Genomic DNA, 17354 nt, shown 5'->3' on the forward strand with positions numbered 1-17354 from the left:
AGTTTGGCTGTCCTCTTGGGAGGATGGTGAATGTCAAAAATCCCCCTACCAGACCAGGCTACTGCCACAGATTCCAGTCCAGGGACTGCGCACGGCTCAGGTATCAGTCCTTGTGGTTGCAGCCATGGTGCCACACAGATGAGTATGCACGGAATTGTACAAAGATGCAGCTCACTGCTGGCAGTAAACAACAAAGCAGCATTATCCTGTTCTGTCTCCTTCCTGGTATGACCCTGCCCACAGACAGACAGACAGACAGATGTAGGCCCTGTAGGAGGTGGGAAAGCACTTTTATTCCCAGGGATGGAGTCCAGCCTGGGTCTACTTGGCCATGTCAATCAGGCTCTGCAGGGAGGTGGGCACCCAGGTCTTCTCACCCTGGACAAAGACCACACCACGGTCGATGTAAATGACGATGCGGCCGAAGGTGTAGAGCTGCTTCCCCTCGTGCCGCTTCCCAATAACTGGCATGAAGACCACGTTGTGCTCCTCAGCCTTTGTCTGTATCAGATCCTTAAAGTTCATGGGCACTGAACTGGCAGCCACCCCGATGCCCCTCTGGGCCATGTTCTCAGCCTCCCGCCGCTCCTGCATGGCCTCGTACTGGAAATCCTTCCTCCGCTCTGTGTGGGTGAGGTAGGCGATGTTCTCCCGCGCCCCGGGCTGCATGTAGGCACCTGAGACACAGACACAGGAGTGAGGAGACACGACCTGGGTCCAGGGGCCCTCTAAGACCCAACAAGTGACTCACCAGTGGGCAGGCAGCTCTGCCTCAAAGAACAAAGCACCAAAACAGAATGACCAAGTGCCTTTGGGAGAAGTGTAGACAGCTAGCTGGCCACACAGAACTCGGTCTGAAGGCATTTTAAGACTTTGTCCTCACAAAAGACCTGTGAGGAATTTACTGCTTCAGAACTGAAACCCGCCAGACATTTATTTGTTGGTGAGTGCCGCTCCTATCTTGTTCAGCTGAGCAGGCACTCCACGCTCACAAGGCTCTTAGAACCAACACTAGTTGTATCTATCTATGTACATGCCTTCTGCCCTGGTGGAGTTTAAGGATCCTGGTCAGGCTGGGGGCCTCCCCTAATCACCTTTTAGGTCTGAACTCCATTCACTCCCAGGACTCAATTTTTAGCCAAACAGACAGGTTTCTGAGGAGAACCATGACACTAGGGAGGTATGCATGCCTTGAAATGACCAACCATTTTAGATCAAAAGAAGAAAGTTCACAAGGGTTAGGAGAGGGGGAATGGAACAGGAATTACAAGGAGGAAGTGAGTAAGGGATGTTACATTGTTGGGAATATAATCAGTGAGATGAAAGTTTTAAATGTATCTGAATTGTTGAATGGAAAACTGCTCTGCTCTGTAAACCTGCCCCCAATTCACAATAAAGAGTTACAATTGAGATGATTGTGTAAAGGGTAAAAAGTTACACATGGGGAACGACAACATGGCTGTGTAAGGAACACAGCAGTCCACAGGCATCACCCTAACTGAGGAGCAAATGGAGCTAAAGAAGTTTCTAAAGAGCATGAATGGATTTAAAAGACATAGAGAGAAGCATAGAGGTATAGCTGCCCCACTACACGTTGTTAGGTGTCAGTTGTTTCATAGCAACCCTGTACACGACAGAACAAAACTGGTTCTGTGCCACCTTCACCATCTTTCTTAGGTTTGATCCAGTTGTTGTAGCCCCTGTCAATCCATCTCACTGAAGGGCTTCCTCTTTTTCACTGACTCTCATTAAACATCATCTATGACTTTGCAGATGCTATGAATAATGACCTATTTAGCAATGCTGGCCTGTGGTGTCCGGATGGCCAGGCACAAGCACACATTTACTGATGACCCAGACAGAACGGCCACCTGGAATGCCACAGCTGTGGGAACAGAGGAACAGAGCTGCCCACTTCAGACACGAATGGCAGCACCAGCTACCGTGTGCTGTTAAACAGACATCAATTCACTGGAGCCCCTTGCAACCCAACCTATGATGTGGGCATCCTAACTGACCGACAGGAAAAGACGTGGGCAAAGTATTAGAGCCTAAATTGGACACAAGCGGTTGAGCTTGAGAGCTACACCAGACATGGGCCTTACAGATGCACATGTGGGCCCCTTAAGGACACACGGCACAATGGGACAAGGGTGGGCTGTGGTGCCCGAACGACACACTGAAATCCAGGCCAGAATCAGCTACAGTCAGAAAAACTCTGCTCTCAGTAACAGCCATGGAAGTGCTCCTTAGAGGCGAGGCCAGCAAGACTTCATCTCATACCCTAGACATGTTAGGAGTGACCTGTCCTGGAGAAGCACATCCGGCTAGGTAGAGTGTCAGCTAAAAAGGAAAATGGAGTGAAACAGAGCCTCAAACATAGCAAGTATGGCACAGATCAGGCTGTTTTCGTTCTGTTCTGCAGTGTCACCGTGAGTGGGAACCCAATCAAAGGCAGCCAACAACAACAGTAGGTACTCGCTGAGCATGTAACTGAACACAGTAAGGAAGAGGCTCTGGTTCTAGCACCTCTGATCCTAGGGCCAGAACATCCAGAAATGAGACCCCCCCCCCACTCACCAACATTGGAGGAAACAGCCCTGTTCATGATGTCCAGTGCCTCATTAAATTTGTCCTTGACAGATGGGTGGGCCAGCACTTGGTCTGAGAACATGGACTTCCAGCCCAGGTACCACTTGGTGATCTCCTCGTAATTGGGGCTGTTACTGAGCCAGGAGCACAAGACCTGCCACCAAAAGGCAAACAAGAACCGCTTATACCCATGGTAGCAACCAACGGCAGCAAAACCCTCAGAGGGACCGACTTGTTTACAGTCCTGGTCCTACAAGCTGCTGACACTGCTTCAAGGGATCAAAGCCACTGCCAGCAAGTCAATTGCAACTCAGAGCACAACCCCACAGGCCAGGAGAGCTGTCCAATCCACTGGGTTTCCCAGGCTGTCCATGTTTATGGGAGCAAAGCGCCTCATCCTTCTCCTGAGGAGCAGCTGCTGGGTTTGAACTGCGATCACTGTACCACCAAAGCACCTTTCAAGGGCTCACATTCCTTCCATCTGGCACGAAAGACGATGGATTCTGTGGCCCTGCATATACATCCTCTGAGCCTCAGTCTTCCCATCTATAAAATCAGACTCAAGTCCCAAACCTAGCAGGGCACCTTGAGGAATCAAAAAGAGCACAAATACGTGTCACAACAGCACTTGGCACGTGACTACCGTCCAATACAAGGTGGCCGCATGTTATTAACGCCCTCCTGTTTCAGACCTAGGAGCTGTTCTGCAGGAGAAAGATGAGGCAGTCTGTTCCCGTAATGACTGACGGTCTTGGGAACCCTAGGGAGCAGGTCTCCTCCGCCCTGTGGGCTCACTCTGAGTCCGAATGGACTTGATGACGGTAGGTTTGGGTCTTTTTTGGCCCTGAAGCGTGTGATTTAGTCTCCAACTCCGCTCACCTGAAGCCACTTGGGGAAGAAGTGCTTTTCCAGGAGGCCGAGCAGGCTGGAGACGGAGATCATGCCTTCCCAATCCATGACCCAGTAGAAGGCATCCATGTGCTGCTGGTGGGGGTTGATGACAAGCTCCCCGAGACACATGCCTGGAAGACAAGTAACGCTGTGCCTTTCCAAGTCCACTGTAAGCCCCTCAGACAATTCTCACACATCATTTTCCCCTAGCCCACATGTGCCTCCCCCTTAAGGAAAACAGGACTGTATATGAGGGAGCTTATAAAAGTTTGAGGAAAAACAGAATGAAACAAAAAACGAAGTTTCCACAAGCTTTCTGAAGCCCCGTCATGAGACCACCAGGATATCCTATTGCCAGAAACTGCCCGCAGACCCTTGAGGGAGCCTGACGCTGGAGACCGGTAGTCAGGACCGTCAACAGCAGTCAGAAGTTGCTGATTCCAGAACAAGACCTCTCACACAGGCCACTGAAAGCACGGCGCCACATCCCTGGGGCCTGGAATGCCATTCCCCTCCTTACCCAGCTTGGGCACAATGTTCTTGACCATGAAGGCCTCCCAGGAGCCAGGGGTGAAGACCTCCTTCCAGGGCTGCAGGATGAGCTTGGCTGAGGCATCGCTGGGGTGCCACTTCTGCAGGGCACTGGACAGCTTGCTGCGGATGGGGGCGTAGAGCGGCTCTAGCCGCACCTGCATGAGGGGGAGCCATGGGTGGATCCATGAGTGGATGGGCACCGTGTCCGTCAGTGGGTTCCAGTTCTCCACCTGCGGGGGGACGAAGAGAGTGGTAACCCCACCCAGCACAGCACACAGTGATGCATGACGCAGTCTGCCACTTGTGAGGCAGCGGGAAGGCCACTTTGTAGAGCTCCTACATGACCTAACCATGCTGTGCTACAAAACCTCAGAAATGGCACCGTCCTTATTGAAATCAAGAAATAAAAGTGCCCTGAAGGTGAAATTTGGGAGAAAAGAACTGAATCAAAGGCCTGAGTTAAAATCATAAGGCCCCCGCTAGCTAGCCCACTGCCACGTCTTGTTCCTTCTGGCCATCTGGCGAGCCCTCAGAGTGAGCAGTCCACTGTCACAGTACTGACAGTGACCCTGGAGGACAGAGCAGAGCCGCTCCACGGGGTTCCGAAGACCCAGCCTTCCGGAGAGCACAGCCTCATGTCTCTCCTGCAAAGTAGCTGGTGGCTTCAACCTGTCCAAAGCCTAACCCACTGTGCCACCGCCCACAGCTGTCGAGTCGATTCCAGCCCTCAGTGGCCCTGGATAGGGTTTCTGAGGCTGTCAATATTTACAAGACCACACAACCTCATCTTTCTCCCAAGGAAAGGCTGGGTGGCTTTGAACCCTGTGTCACCAGCAGGGGTCTTAGCAGAACTACTACACCAACCCGTGGTATAGGTCACTACATGGTCACTTAGGAATGGCTGTTCTCTGCTCAGCCTGCCCACCTCCTCCTGCAATCGGGGGAAGATGAGCTGGTCCAGGATATGGTCGGAGACCCACACAGGGATGATGTGCACCCAGCTGTCCAGGAAGTCCACCATCGGGTCACACTGCCTTGGTTGCCACTGCGGTATGATATTCCGGACAAGAGGTATCCAGACTTCCCAGATAAGCCTGTGGGAGAGGTGGAGGGGAGATACCATTATCCTTCCAAGGGGTTCCACGTATGAGTCCCACCCACCTCTCTCAGACAGGACAGAAAGCACACCAGGTGGAAATCAATCTCAGAAAACCAGAGGCCAGTCCCCACGTTAGTGGACCTGAGCAGACTCCTCCTTGGGCTCATGCACACAGCAGCCCTCGACCAAGCTCAAGGCCCTGCCGTCTGTGCTGTCCCTACTATCACCCCGTTCCCAGCACAGCTCGCACACAGGCTTGCTCTAGACATGAGGCTGATGTCCAGCCATCCCTCTCACCACATCCCCAACCCACCCAGGCAGGTGTGCGCCCCTGCTGTACCAGACGGGGCTACTGCCCCACACCTGGCCTTCAGCGGACACGCAACCAGTGTTCATTTAACACACTTTGGTTAAATGAGACATAAGTTCATTTCCAGTCCCCCAGAGCAGTACCCGCAGAGAACAGTGTGTTCGAAGATGGTCCCCCGCCTCCCACGCCATCCTTCCCAAGCTCAGGGGAGGTGGAAGTGAGCAGCATTCACCCGCCACAGGTACCTGTGGAAGGCGTCCGCCGAGAGATCCTGGCCACCGTGGGACAAGATCTGGTCATTCTCCAGCAGGCGCTTCCACCTGGAAATGGTCTCGGTGCCATATGTGCAGTCTTTGAGGGGGTCCCAGTTCCGGAAGTAGTCCTTCATGAGGGGGTAAACAATGGCCACGGCCAGGTCCACACGGTCAGCCATCCTGTACTCCTCGTGGTACTTGTCCTGCAGGGTCTCGAAGATGCGAGCGCACTCATCCAGGGAGAGCGGGTCACTGCAGTGGGGCTGCATCCGCCGCTCACACCCCTCCACCAGCTCCAGGACCCTGCTGAGGTTGGAGAGGACACGCTCCTCATGCCGTAGCACCTCGGCCGTCTTCTCCAGCTCATGGGACAAGTTGACCACCATGTCACGCTCATACTGCAGCTGCCGGTCATTGTGGATGATCTCCTGCTCTGTGAGGTCGATGAGCAGCTGCAGGTTGTGCTCCAGCTCAGGCAGCGCGAAGCCCGGAGCCTTGGCCTCCTTGGTGGGCAGCGGCGGCGGCAGGGGCAGCCCATCGTCAGGAATGCTGTGCTTGTGGCTGATTTGGCTGTAACTGTAGTAGACCTTCTGCTCGCGGCCCGTCATGTCTATGACCTTGGAGAAGGTGGTGGAAACGGGTCACGTTAATGCTCACAATGGATCGACACCATTTCCCAGGGAAGGCACGAGGCCAGGGACGGGCAGGGCAGTGTGGCTGAGCACTGGGTTCACGGGGACTTGAGGGACACAGCATCAGATACAGGTGAGGAGCTGCACTGTTCTTTCCTCACGCCCACCCCTCATACCCTACCCCAGATAAGCACATTGTCCTGGGCCTACTCACACTCCAGTCGTATCATCAAAGCCCCTAAAAACTGACCAGACTGTTTAGGAAGGGCTGGTGAAGCCGCCCGAGGCCAGGCATACTTGTTGTCACCCTCCCTTCCCAGGAAGCAATGGGGTGACAAGTACTCAGAGTCCTACACATTTTCACATCCTGCTGGTGGTACTGATTGGAACCTGTCCTACAGAAATGCCAACAACCTAGCCTGCCCCAGACCAAACCAACGCACAGAGCAGGGAAGCTCTAGCACCACAGAGGTGGGATTGGGCATGCACCTTACATGTGGTGCTCACACTGTGTCCCTGGTGGCGTTGTGGGACCAACGGCCTGTGGCTCCATAAAGAAGGAAAGCCACTCTGTTGGCACCCTACAGGAACTTGTACCTATTACTGGATGTGGGGGTGCAAGGAATGGGGACACACTGATGGCCAGTAAGGAAAAGAAGGCCGAGAGCAAAGGTCTCACAGCCCTCCAGGAATGCCTGTGACTGACCGTTCTTCCCAACCACCCTCCAGGCCCATGTGTCAAGGGCCCCATACCTTGACCTGAGAAAGCTCCTTCTGGGGGGCGCTGAGCTTCTTGCTGATCCTGCCTTTGGCCTTCAGCTCTTCCACTGTCTTGTAAGAGTACTTGGGCTTCTTCTTGCTCCCACTGGGGTCTTTCCTCCACTGGCTCAACTCCTTCTGGAACTCCTGAAGCACAGAGATGTGGTCAATTGCAGCAACAACAACAAAAGGCCATTTCCACAGCTGGGGGGCCACTCATCATCAACACTAGCTCTTGTGCTATCGGCATTGTGCCCTGGTGTTGTTGTTATGGGGTACCACCTGTGTTACTTGTCAACCCATAGTGACCCATGTGACAGAACTGGCCCCCTTGAGTATTCTAGGCTGCCATCTTTGTGGGACCAGATTGCCAGGTCTTTCTCCTGGGGAACCTCTGGGTGGGTTTGAACCACCAACTTTTCAGTTAGCAAGCTGAATACTTACTTAACTGACTAGAAAGCCATGGACTGCTACTCCCTGTCCCGCCTCCCTTTACAGAAAATGCGGGAGAAGCCAGGGTACCCGAGTAAAGGGAGAAACAGGGGAGGTTACTGTGCATTTATGAGGGGGGTGCACTGGCTAGCTTTAAATGTACCTCACCTGAACCCTGGAAAGGCAAGACAAAGGATTCTTTTAAAACTATTACAAACAAAGGTAGATGGGCAGACCCCAGGATTTCCAGGCAAAGAGACCGCTTTCCCTTGGGATTTGCCAATGCTTTTCTGCAGGAGGCTCTAAAGCTAAGGGGAAGTGGTGGACTGAGGGTCAGAGAGTCCGGCCCACAGAAGTGGCTTCTGGGGGACTGCTTTGCTTTTCTCACAATGCCTTTAAACTTGACACTTAAAAAAACAAACAAACAAAAAAACAAGCAAACCCTGGGCTTCTGGCCATTCCCACCTGGCAATCATCACCTGAAACCAAGTGGAAGGTACCACCCTAGGCAGGTCCTCCCCTCCCATGTCTGCTGCAGTCCCCACCTCTCCCTGTTGTCTCTCCAGCCTCAGCTGCATGGATGGCATGCCTGGCACCTGAGAACCCTCCTATCAAACAGCTCCTCTCTCACTCGGGAGAGACTCCGCCATGGGCAACGCAAAGGCATCTTTCAGCACAGTGCTGATTCTTCTGCTGGAGCCCAGCTACACATCTGCCAGTAGATGGCATCCCACTACTCTCAGCACAGAATCCCAGCACCAAAACCTGGCCCCGGCACTCCTCCCTTCCCCTCGGCTTGCGGCCTTCCTGCCACTACAGCCTCCTAATGACAGCTGCACCAGCCAGCTCAGAGCTGCCCGCTCCGTGTTCTCCAGCCTGTTGGGTCCCCCTGAAGTCAGCATCCACTCTTCTACCTGCTTCCACTAGAAAAATTTCCCTCCAGGGGACCTTTCCAGATGGCCCCCATAGTCACTCAGAACCACACTATATTGCTTGTTGCCAAACACTGTCCATTGTGGCACACTCCATTCCTGGCACAGTACCCAGCCACAAGTGTGTAACAGCATGTGGAGACTGTTGGAATGAACGAATGAACCAACAGCCAGCCATCTGAAATGGCAGAGAAGAAAGACCTCCCCCCATCCTGGTCCCCCGACTTCTAGTGAGTTACCTCTTCAGCTTCCTCATCGGAGTCCACGACTGGAAAATCTTGCAGGGACTGAGTGGTGCGCTCCGAGCCGTAAGCCCCCACAGCCCCTTTGCCCTTTCTCTGTTTGGCTTCAATCGGATTGATTATACCTGGCCAAGATCACCAAAGGAAAAGGAGAGGGTGGTAAGGACCAGCACGTCATGAATCTGAACCAGCCGCACATGGCACTCACACGGGAAACACTTCTCAATGTGCCACGTGCTTGTCAACCTCAGCACTCATTGCTTGCCCAGCACACAGCTGCTGTCCTTAATGTGGCTTGCACCTGGACTTGGATTTTTAATGGAGGAAATGAAAATGGAAATGGAATCATCCTTTTACTGTTGGGAACTCTGGCATAATACGTTTTACACTGTACTTGATTGGAAGCCTCTAATATAGATAGTACAGTAATTTAGATAACATGCTGATTCTGTTTAAAGTCTTTCTAAGACGGGGGGGAAAAGAGAGTTGTGGGAAAATTCCATTTTTTCAAAATTTTATGTTTCCATGACCATTCTAATGGCTCTTGTAGACGCTGCAAGTGGAGAAGAAGCTCCAAGTTTATTTTAAGTAGTACAGCCATGCATCACTGAATGTGGCAGTATGTTCTGTGAAATAGGTTGTGTGTGTGGTTCAGATGTTGTAAAAATACCGTATTATATATATAAGCAGTCCCACAAACTAGTTCCGTTCCCAAGTATCTCTTTAAATAAAATTTGCATATAAGTTGGGTTAGGTGTAGTTCATATCTACCATCAGCTAACCAGACGTTTGTCTTTTGTATACACTGTACCTTTCTATGCATGAAAAAAACAAAGGCATAAAAACTTCCAAAGATACTGAAACATCTTTAACATCCAATACAATAACAGTAATAATAATGCTGTGATGCACATCACAAAGTAGTGCCCATTTGTTAAGAACCATTGCATGTACCTACAATTTGTACTATAGACTTTATAGAGATTGGGACCACACACATGTATGAAGTTGGCCACTGCCTAAGATGGACAATACTCAGCACGACAGCGTTCATATTTTCTACATTCAATTTATTTCATGACATATTCAAGCCTTAGAAATGAATGTTGTTGTTTTCTTATTAAAAAGGTACAACTAAGGCCACAAAAATGCAATGCAGATTACTCCCTACCCCACCACCACCTAGTTCTATAAAAGCCCAAACCAACCCCGCTGTGGTTCAGTCTATTTTGACTCAAAAGTACTCAACAGGGCAGAGACAAACTGCCCCATACCTTTCCGAGGCTGTAAATCTTTATGGAAGCAGACAATCTCATCTTCCTCCTAAGGAATGGTCAGCAGGCTCAAACAGCTGACCTTGCAGCTAGCAGCCCCACACCTGACTGACGTATTACGTTTCACCAACTCCCTCCTTTCCATAGAGTACTGCTTAAGTCTCAAATCAGAACCGGTCTCTTCTGTTTCATTCCAGCCCACCATCTCCATACACCATGCCATTTTTCATACAGCTTAAGTTCTGCACACAGAACTTGGATCTGAACTTCAAACTGTGTCAAGGGAGCTGGACGAGAATGACAGAGGGCCCTACTGCTTAGTTAGCCTATTAGCTTACGGGTTGTTTGGAGAAAGCAAGGTGACTTAAAAGGGCAAGTGCAGAGACAAAGTTCCTTTTGAAAAGGCAAAGGCAGAGCCAGCGCTGGCCAGTCCTCCAATGAGCCCTCTTCTCAGAACCCTCAGACCTGCTCCCTGGTGCCAAAGCGGCGGCGTGTTACCTTGTGCATTCTTCCCCAGGCCCCTCCCTGGGACGTAGCCCATCTTCTGAAGCAGCTTCTGTCCAATCCCTTTCGTGTGTCTTTCCCAGCTGCCAAAGTCCATGAACGACTTGGTACCTCCTGCAAAACCTTTCTGGCTGGGTTTAAAATTGCCACCCTGAAGAGAAAGAATAGCAACCTTAGTGGATGGAAGCAGGAGAAGAAAACTGTAAGCAAGTTTAGCTGGTGGAGTAATCCCCGGGCAATCTAGAAAGTGTAACGTGAACCACACCTCCATCTGGGATGTGGGTCAGTTATGAAAGGAAAGTGCCCTGCGCACCTCCCACACACCTGAGCCCCTCCTTCTAGGAGACACTAGAGGACCTTTTAGTCAGGGCCAGACGATACCGTTTTTAACTTCTTTGGTCCAAAATCCTTAGGGAAGTCCTCCTGCTTCACAGGTCTCTCCTCGTCATCAGAATCTTCCAACTCCGCCTCCTCAGCCGCCCCTTTCTTGAGCCCCGCGCTGATGAAGTTGACGGGTGCAGAGTAATCCCGGGCCCTGCAACCCAGACACAAAGCCCTCTGCTGTAGCCAAGCTGTCTGGAGATTGTGCTCCATAGGGAATACCCGAGATAACAACTCATAGAGCACATCTGAAAAGACCCCCGTCTAACTAGCTAGCACAGTCTGACCTGAGCGGGCCCACTGACACTGAGTGAGTTGCTTCTCCTGTTGCCCTTGTGGTGAGCTCTTGAGGAACTTGTGTCTCCTTTCCACCGCCCTCCCACCCTACTCCTTCACTGGAGCCACGTGCTGCTTGAGCCCAGATGATGCGCATCACCCAGGCTGTAAGAGGTCAGTGCCAGAGGTCACCACCATGACAACAGAAAACAAGCTGCAGGGAAGCACAGTTCAAACCCATGCTGTTCAAGAGTCAGCTGGAAACTGACTTTAGCCTGCCTGCAGGTTGGCTCCTCTAGCCCTGGAGTTGTTCAAGGGCCAACTGTATGCTGGGCTATCAGAAGACACCCAATCCTGTAATCCTGGCTTCATCTTCTGTGTTTCAGTCAAGTCTCAGGCAGGCAGAAGAGGCAACAGTACCAATGTAGTGGATTATCAGTTCCAAATGTGATAATCCAGTTTTCCTTACACACCTTTTAAATTAGCTTGCTTTAAAAAGTCTTTGTTTCTGACACTATTTCAAGTACAAAATCAAATAAGAAGTTCTGATACATTAAAACCATATATAAAATCCACCAAGAGAGATTATAGAGACAGAAAGTACATTCATGGTTAAAAGAATCCCATGTTAGAAAATAGGCCCTCATCCATTAAATAGATCAGAACAAGAAAACAAAACTACAACCCAAAAACAAACATGATGGCGGATTGGATTTACATGCAATGAGGAGCTCCATCGGCAACAACACGGAATACTGGACCAAGCAGGCTCAGGGGATGGTCCCAGAACTTTGAACCACATATAAAGGAATATTTAGAAAGTTGGAAGGCTTACAACTAGGGGAATTTGTAGCAGAAACAAGAAATCCATTTCTTTCTAATTCAAGATGCTCAGGAGATCCCAGAGCCACCATCTTGGAAGAGACCAAGTGGGGGAAGGATCAGAGCAGCCACGGACGCCTATGAGAACCATGAAGATAACAGAGTGGACATTCTTATTTTTGTATCTGTTCATTGGCCTCTCACTGTCTGAGCACCTCCATTCTGATGACTAGAGGGAGTGCCTAAGCAAGTGGACACCCCACTTAAAACCAAACGGCAGTGCAAAACGGCCACAGCCAGCCCAGAATTGTTTATCACTAGGAAAAAGGCCTGAATGGGGGTTGTGGAGCAGGACAAGCAAACTGAAAAGCAAACAGGCTGAAAATTAAATCCTGAGTTACATCACAACAACCAACAGTGGTATCTTGCAATTTCTCAGGAAGTAGAGTGAAAAGGGAAGCCCATCTCCTAAGCACATCAACCTGGAGGCAATCGGAAAGCATAAAAAAATACCAAAATACACATCCATCTAAGTATAAAGGCCACAGATAACAACTGAATATGCCCAAAAAACAGAAACAGATGACCATATCAGCAAATCTCCAGTAATAAGGTAAAGTGACTGAGGTAAATGAGCTGGAAGTAGACCTACACTCCATACTGGAACATGGGCAGGCTTTGGAAATGCCTGAGAAGGAATTCAGAAAAATGATTATAAAATGTATCAAAACACTATACAATGGAGTTGAGAAAAATAATGAAGAAGTCAGGAAAACGTTACAGGAACAATCAAATAAGATAGATACAGCATTGGAAACAATTCAAAACCTACAGAAAGAGGTCCAAACGATTATTAATAGACTATCAGAAATGGACAATACACTGAAAGGGCAAAGAAGTAAAATTGTAAAGAGACAGAAGCCCGAACTAGTGAGCAAGAAGAGAAATCTCTCAATACTACTAAGATAGAAGAGCAAGCAGAAAAAAACGATAAAAGGCCTAAGATTCATGTTGGACAATATGAAGAGGAATAACTTAAGAACTATCAGCATTCCAGAACAGGAAGAACCACACAAGTCCACAGAAGAGATTGTTGAAGAGCTTCTGGAAGAAAATTTCCCTAACATTCTGAAAAGTGAAAAGATAAGCACTCAAGACACTCAATGAATCCCAGGAAGGATAGACCCTAAAAGACAATCACCAAGACATATAATAATCAAGCTTTCCAAAGTCAAGGCTAAGGAGAGAATCCTGAAAGCAGCTAGGGAAAAGAGAAGTGTAACATACAAAGGCAAGCAAATCAGATTAAGCTCAGATCTCTAAATAGAAACCATGCAGGCAAGAAGGGAATGGGGAGACATACTTAAAACCCTGAAAGAAAAAAAATTTCCAACCAAGAATCCTCTACCAGCAAAGCTGTCAATCAAACACAAAGATGTAATCAAAACATTCCAGGGTAAACAGAAGCTAAGGGATTTTGTCAAAGCCAACCCTGCTATGAAAAACATCCTAAAAGAGGTTCTGTGGCCGGAGAACCAACAAGAACAGACAGCAGCCAGATAATGACGTATGTGGCAGCATCACCCTGAACTCAACAGACAAAATGGAAGAGTCAAGAACAGAATAAAATTATAAATACAGAGGATCTGGGAGTTCAGTCTATGATCAAAAGAATTACAATGTGAAAGAAGGTAAACACAGAGGAAGAGATCCAGGTGGTGGGAAGGTCAGATAGATTATAGGATAAAATAGACTGTCTTAAATGGAGGGAAGAGTTAATGGAATATAAAGTAACCACAACAATGAGGTTGGGGTGGGGGATTTAGTTCGGGTCTTGGGGAGAGCAATACGAGAAGGGGAAGGAGGTGGAAGAACAAGATAGATAGGGGAACACTGAGACAGGTTTGCATGGCCTAAGTGGGACAGAGGTAAATAGTGATGCATCCTCAACCTTGGAACAACAGGGCTCTGTGATACAGGGATCTAGGCATAGCTTGAAGAGGGGAAATAATACTAAAATACTTGAGTGTCTTATGAATACTGGTTTCCCTTGCCTACTATTGTAAAAGAGAAACTTGAGTGGGATAGAAAGGAATGTTGGGAAACATGATTAGAGAAAACTTGTAAACTCGTCTTCAGCCTGTAACTGATTGGAATACCTAAAAGGGGTTCTAAAACTTGCCCAGTGAAATATGCCTCTTGCAAAGTCTTTGCAGAGTATAGGACCTTAGGTGGAATCCTGAGTCCCATCCAGAACTTTCTGAGGTGGGGCATTCCCACTAGAAAGGACAAGCAGACCAGCCTAGAACAGCTAGAGTAACAGAAGATACATTTTCAAAGAATGATCATCAGGAAAAACCCAAAACAAAAATGTCAGCATGACTGGCTACTACAAGAATTAGCAACCTGTTTGTTAGAAAACCGTCAAGGCAAGCAATCATGTTCCTTCAGGACAAACTCCCCTCTAAGACTGAAACTCAAAGCGAACATACAAACAGGCATGTAAGTTTTCTGGCGACCACACTGATTCACTGGTGAGTGAAATTTGGGGAAAGGCAGCAATGAAGAAATGGGCTGAGTTCAACCACAGTCCATTGACTCCTGTTGACCTGGAGATGAGAGAGAGAAGTGGAAGGGCTGGTTGGTGAGACCTGGGGACACTCGAGCCCATAGACAAGGACACAGCCACAGAGGGCTAGTGTTGAGAGTGAAGCATCCAGCTGATATGAAGTGAGGAGAGATGCACAGAACACCCAAACTTGCAGACAGTAACCATTTGACCTAGCCTTAATGGTTTGATAATCAGAACTCAAGTAGAGGAAGATTACAAAAAAAAAGAGAAGAATTTTTTTTTTTTTGGATAAAGGAAACCAGGGTAAATTGCAATTTGATATACCTGACATATACTCATGGTAGTAGTAACTCTAAATACCAACAGAGAGGAAAGGAGTCTTCACATCAAGTATCAATGCTATCCCCTCTGTACAAAGGGTAGATAGGGACGGGCAACTTAGACATTGGCTACCTAAAATGAGGGGGCAATAAAGGCATGAAGTGATTGACTTATAAGGTTTCAAGAGGGAGTTTAGTTTAAGAGTTGGGGAGAGGAGAAAGAGTCCCCACTAATAGTTTTCATCTTGTCTAGACGGGTCTGGTGAAAAGAGATGGAGATAAGATTTGAATGATTCAATAATGAATAATTGTTATCATAACTAATTGCGACTGTCATAATTGTAAAGGTAGAAGTTTGTAACAAAAACAGGGGAGTGGTTAATCTTATAGTCCAGAAACAGAGGATCCCAGGACCATCAAGGGAGAAGAGCACAAGCAGAATGCGGGACCTTATCCAAAGCAGCAGCAACGCCAGAGATGGAGGCAAAGATGGGGGCATGGAGAGGGAGAGCAGCTGAGCACTCTAAATTCATGGTAAGAGAGGGACTAAGAGTTGGTGGCCAAGAGGCAGACTTGCACAATGTGCCCTTTTGAGGTGTAAATTCTTATATATTCCTGAGTGTTTTTGTTTTTAAAAAAAGCTAAAATGAATATAGAGAAATACTGTTAACTGATGATAATGGAGGGGATTATAATCATTGTAATGAAACAAGGTGTATGATTTGTTGAATGTAAAACTGATGATCTGCCCTGTAAGTTTTCTGTCAAACCACAATAAAAACCTTTAAAAAAATAATAAATAAAACCCAATAAATGAACCTTGTGAGATGAAATGTGTTGTTTTTTTTCCTTGACTGCTCCAATAGCCCTTCTACTTAGACCCTTTTGTTATGAGACTGACCTTGTGTGGATCAAGGAACAAAACGTAAAATGTCTAGAGATACTGCAAACCAGTGCAATCCTCTATTAAGTGATGGACCTAGTAATAGAAGAGGGCTTCCAAAATTTCATGTGAAAATGGAATGAAAAGAAAATGGGATTTTCACATGAACTCTTTGAAGCCCCCTGGTAAGATACCCCATGGCAGCAACAGAGGGGGACTCATAGAGCTTCGTGCTCCCAAAAAGCAACAGAACTGAGTAGTTCGAGTCCAAACCCTATAGAGTCAGGCCCAGATTCCAATCCTTGCCCAGCCTTTGCGTAGACCAATAGCCTTTGGCCTCATCTGTCAAAAGGGGATTTGAATAGCATCTTTCTCATAAGGTAAATAAAATGAGGCATGCAAAGTACTGGGAATAAATAAGCAGCAAATAGATGTCAGCTGTTCTGATTATCTTTTCTGCAGTTCTTGACCCTAATCTATTTATCATCTGATGTGGGATCCCTAGTGGTGCAGTGGGTAAAGCATTGGGTTGCTCATGCTAAAATCGGTGGTTTGAATTCACCAGCCGCTCCAAAGTGAATAGACGAGGCCGTCTGCTCCTGCGAAGATTTAATAGTCTTGGATACTCCATGGAGCAGTTCTCCTGTGTGTCACAGGGTCACTGTGACTAGGAATCACCTTGATGGCAGGAGGTTTGACAAGTGAGAAGAGTCTGAACTAATCCCTATCCACCTTTTCCCCAGTCCCCTTTGTGAATGAGGCACCACTTCAGCGGGGCAAAACCCACAGGCCACATGACCCTAAATCAGCACGCACACTCTCTGGTCCTAGGGAGCTGCCGCCCCTCACACATCTCCCACCTGGTTCAAGCCTTCAAGCCCTCTGTGCCTCCCCACTCTGCAGACAATAGCCTCCTCCAGGAGCCCCTCACCCTCTGCATACTGCCTGTCTCACCTTGCCCTCCAGGCCACCGGCTCCAGCCTATGGCCACCCTGCTCCCCTTCCCCCTCACCGCCAGCACAGGCCCCTGTGCATCCTCCTGCCTCTCCTTCCACATCCCCACTGGCTCAGGGACCCTCCTCCAGAGACATCCCAGAACAGGTTCGAAACACCATTCCAGGAGCCCCGTTTCTGTGTGAGGGCAGGACCCTGCATTCTAGAAGGTGAGTTCTTGCACCTAGCACTGCTCCATAAACACTGGATGGATGATTGAATAAGCCAAAGAACAGCTTTCTCGCCTGAAAAGGGAACTGAGCCTCCCTGAAGGACTCCGTGAGGCCAACAGAGAATGAGATTTGTCAAGGGGGCTACCTGGCACCCACCAACAACACCCCATCCCTAAAGCAGGGGGAACAGCCTCAGACAGGCCAGTACCGTTTGCCTCCAAAACTGGGCCTCTCTTCATCCGAGTCTCGCTCTGCCCACACCCCGTAGGTGGCTTCTTCCTTGGTCTGCCAGTGACGCTGCCGATTGGGGTTGAACTCATTCTGGAGGTCCCAGTCGGTGATCTCAAAATTCTCGTGTTCATCCTCATCCTCATCCATGTGGCCTTCCCCATCCCGGTACAAGTGGGACAGCGACATAGCCGATCCCTACAGGGAAGGACAGAAAAGGCAGAGGCTGTGAAAAGTCCGGGAGGTGGGTG

At 48.9% G+C, this 17354-nt stretch overlaps 1 protein-coding gene across 1 annotated transcript; it reads right to left on the reverse strand.

Moving 5' to 3' along the window:
* Positions 1–321: 321 nt before the first annotated feature.
* TFIP11 (tuftelin interacting protein 11) lies at positions 322–17294 on the reverse strand. The gene is made up of 11 exons (XM_006869190.1): positions 17084–17294; positions 10837–10990; positions 10450–10606; positions 8675–8802; positions 7066–7218; positions 5672–6297; positions 4943–5111; positions 4004–4247; positions 3472–3614; positions 2581–2746; positions 322–677 (listed from the first exon to the last, which is right to left on the reverse strand). Exons 1-11 carry the CDS (start codon positions 17290–17292, stop codon positions 322–324), a joined length of 2505 nt encoding a protein of 834 aa, XP_006869252.1. The 5' UTR covers positions 17293–17294.
* Between the last annotated feature and the right edge of the window lie 60 nt (positions 17295–17354).

The sequence above is a fragment of the Chrysochloris asiatica genome, unplaced genomic scaffold (genome assembly GCF_000296735.1).
Source record: "Chrysochloris asiatica unplaced genomic scaffold, ChrAsi1.0 scaffold00128, whole genome shotgun sequence".
Classification (NCBI taxonomy): domain Eukaryota; kingdom Metazoa; phylum Chordata; class Mammalia; order Afrosoricida; family Chrysochloridae; genus Chrysochloris; species Chrysochloris asiatica.

Excerpts from the sequence above, each read along its gene's own strand:
- TFIP11 (XM_006869190.1), bottom strand. The coding sequence starts at position 17,292 with ATGTCGCTGTCCCACTTGTACCGGGATGGGGAAGGCCACATGGATGAG. Across the intron at positions 10,991-17,083 it reads CCCAGTTTTGGAGGCAAACG|GGCCCGGGATTACTCTGCAC; the intron begins GTACTGGCCTGT and ends TCTGGGTTGCAG. Across the intron at positions 2,747-3,471 it reads TCTTCCCCAAGTGGCTTCAG|GTCTTGTGCTCCTGGCTCAG; the intron begins GTGAGCGGAGTT and ends TTTTGGTGGCAG.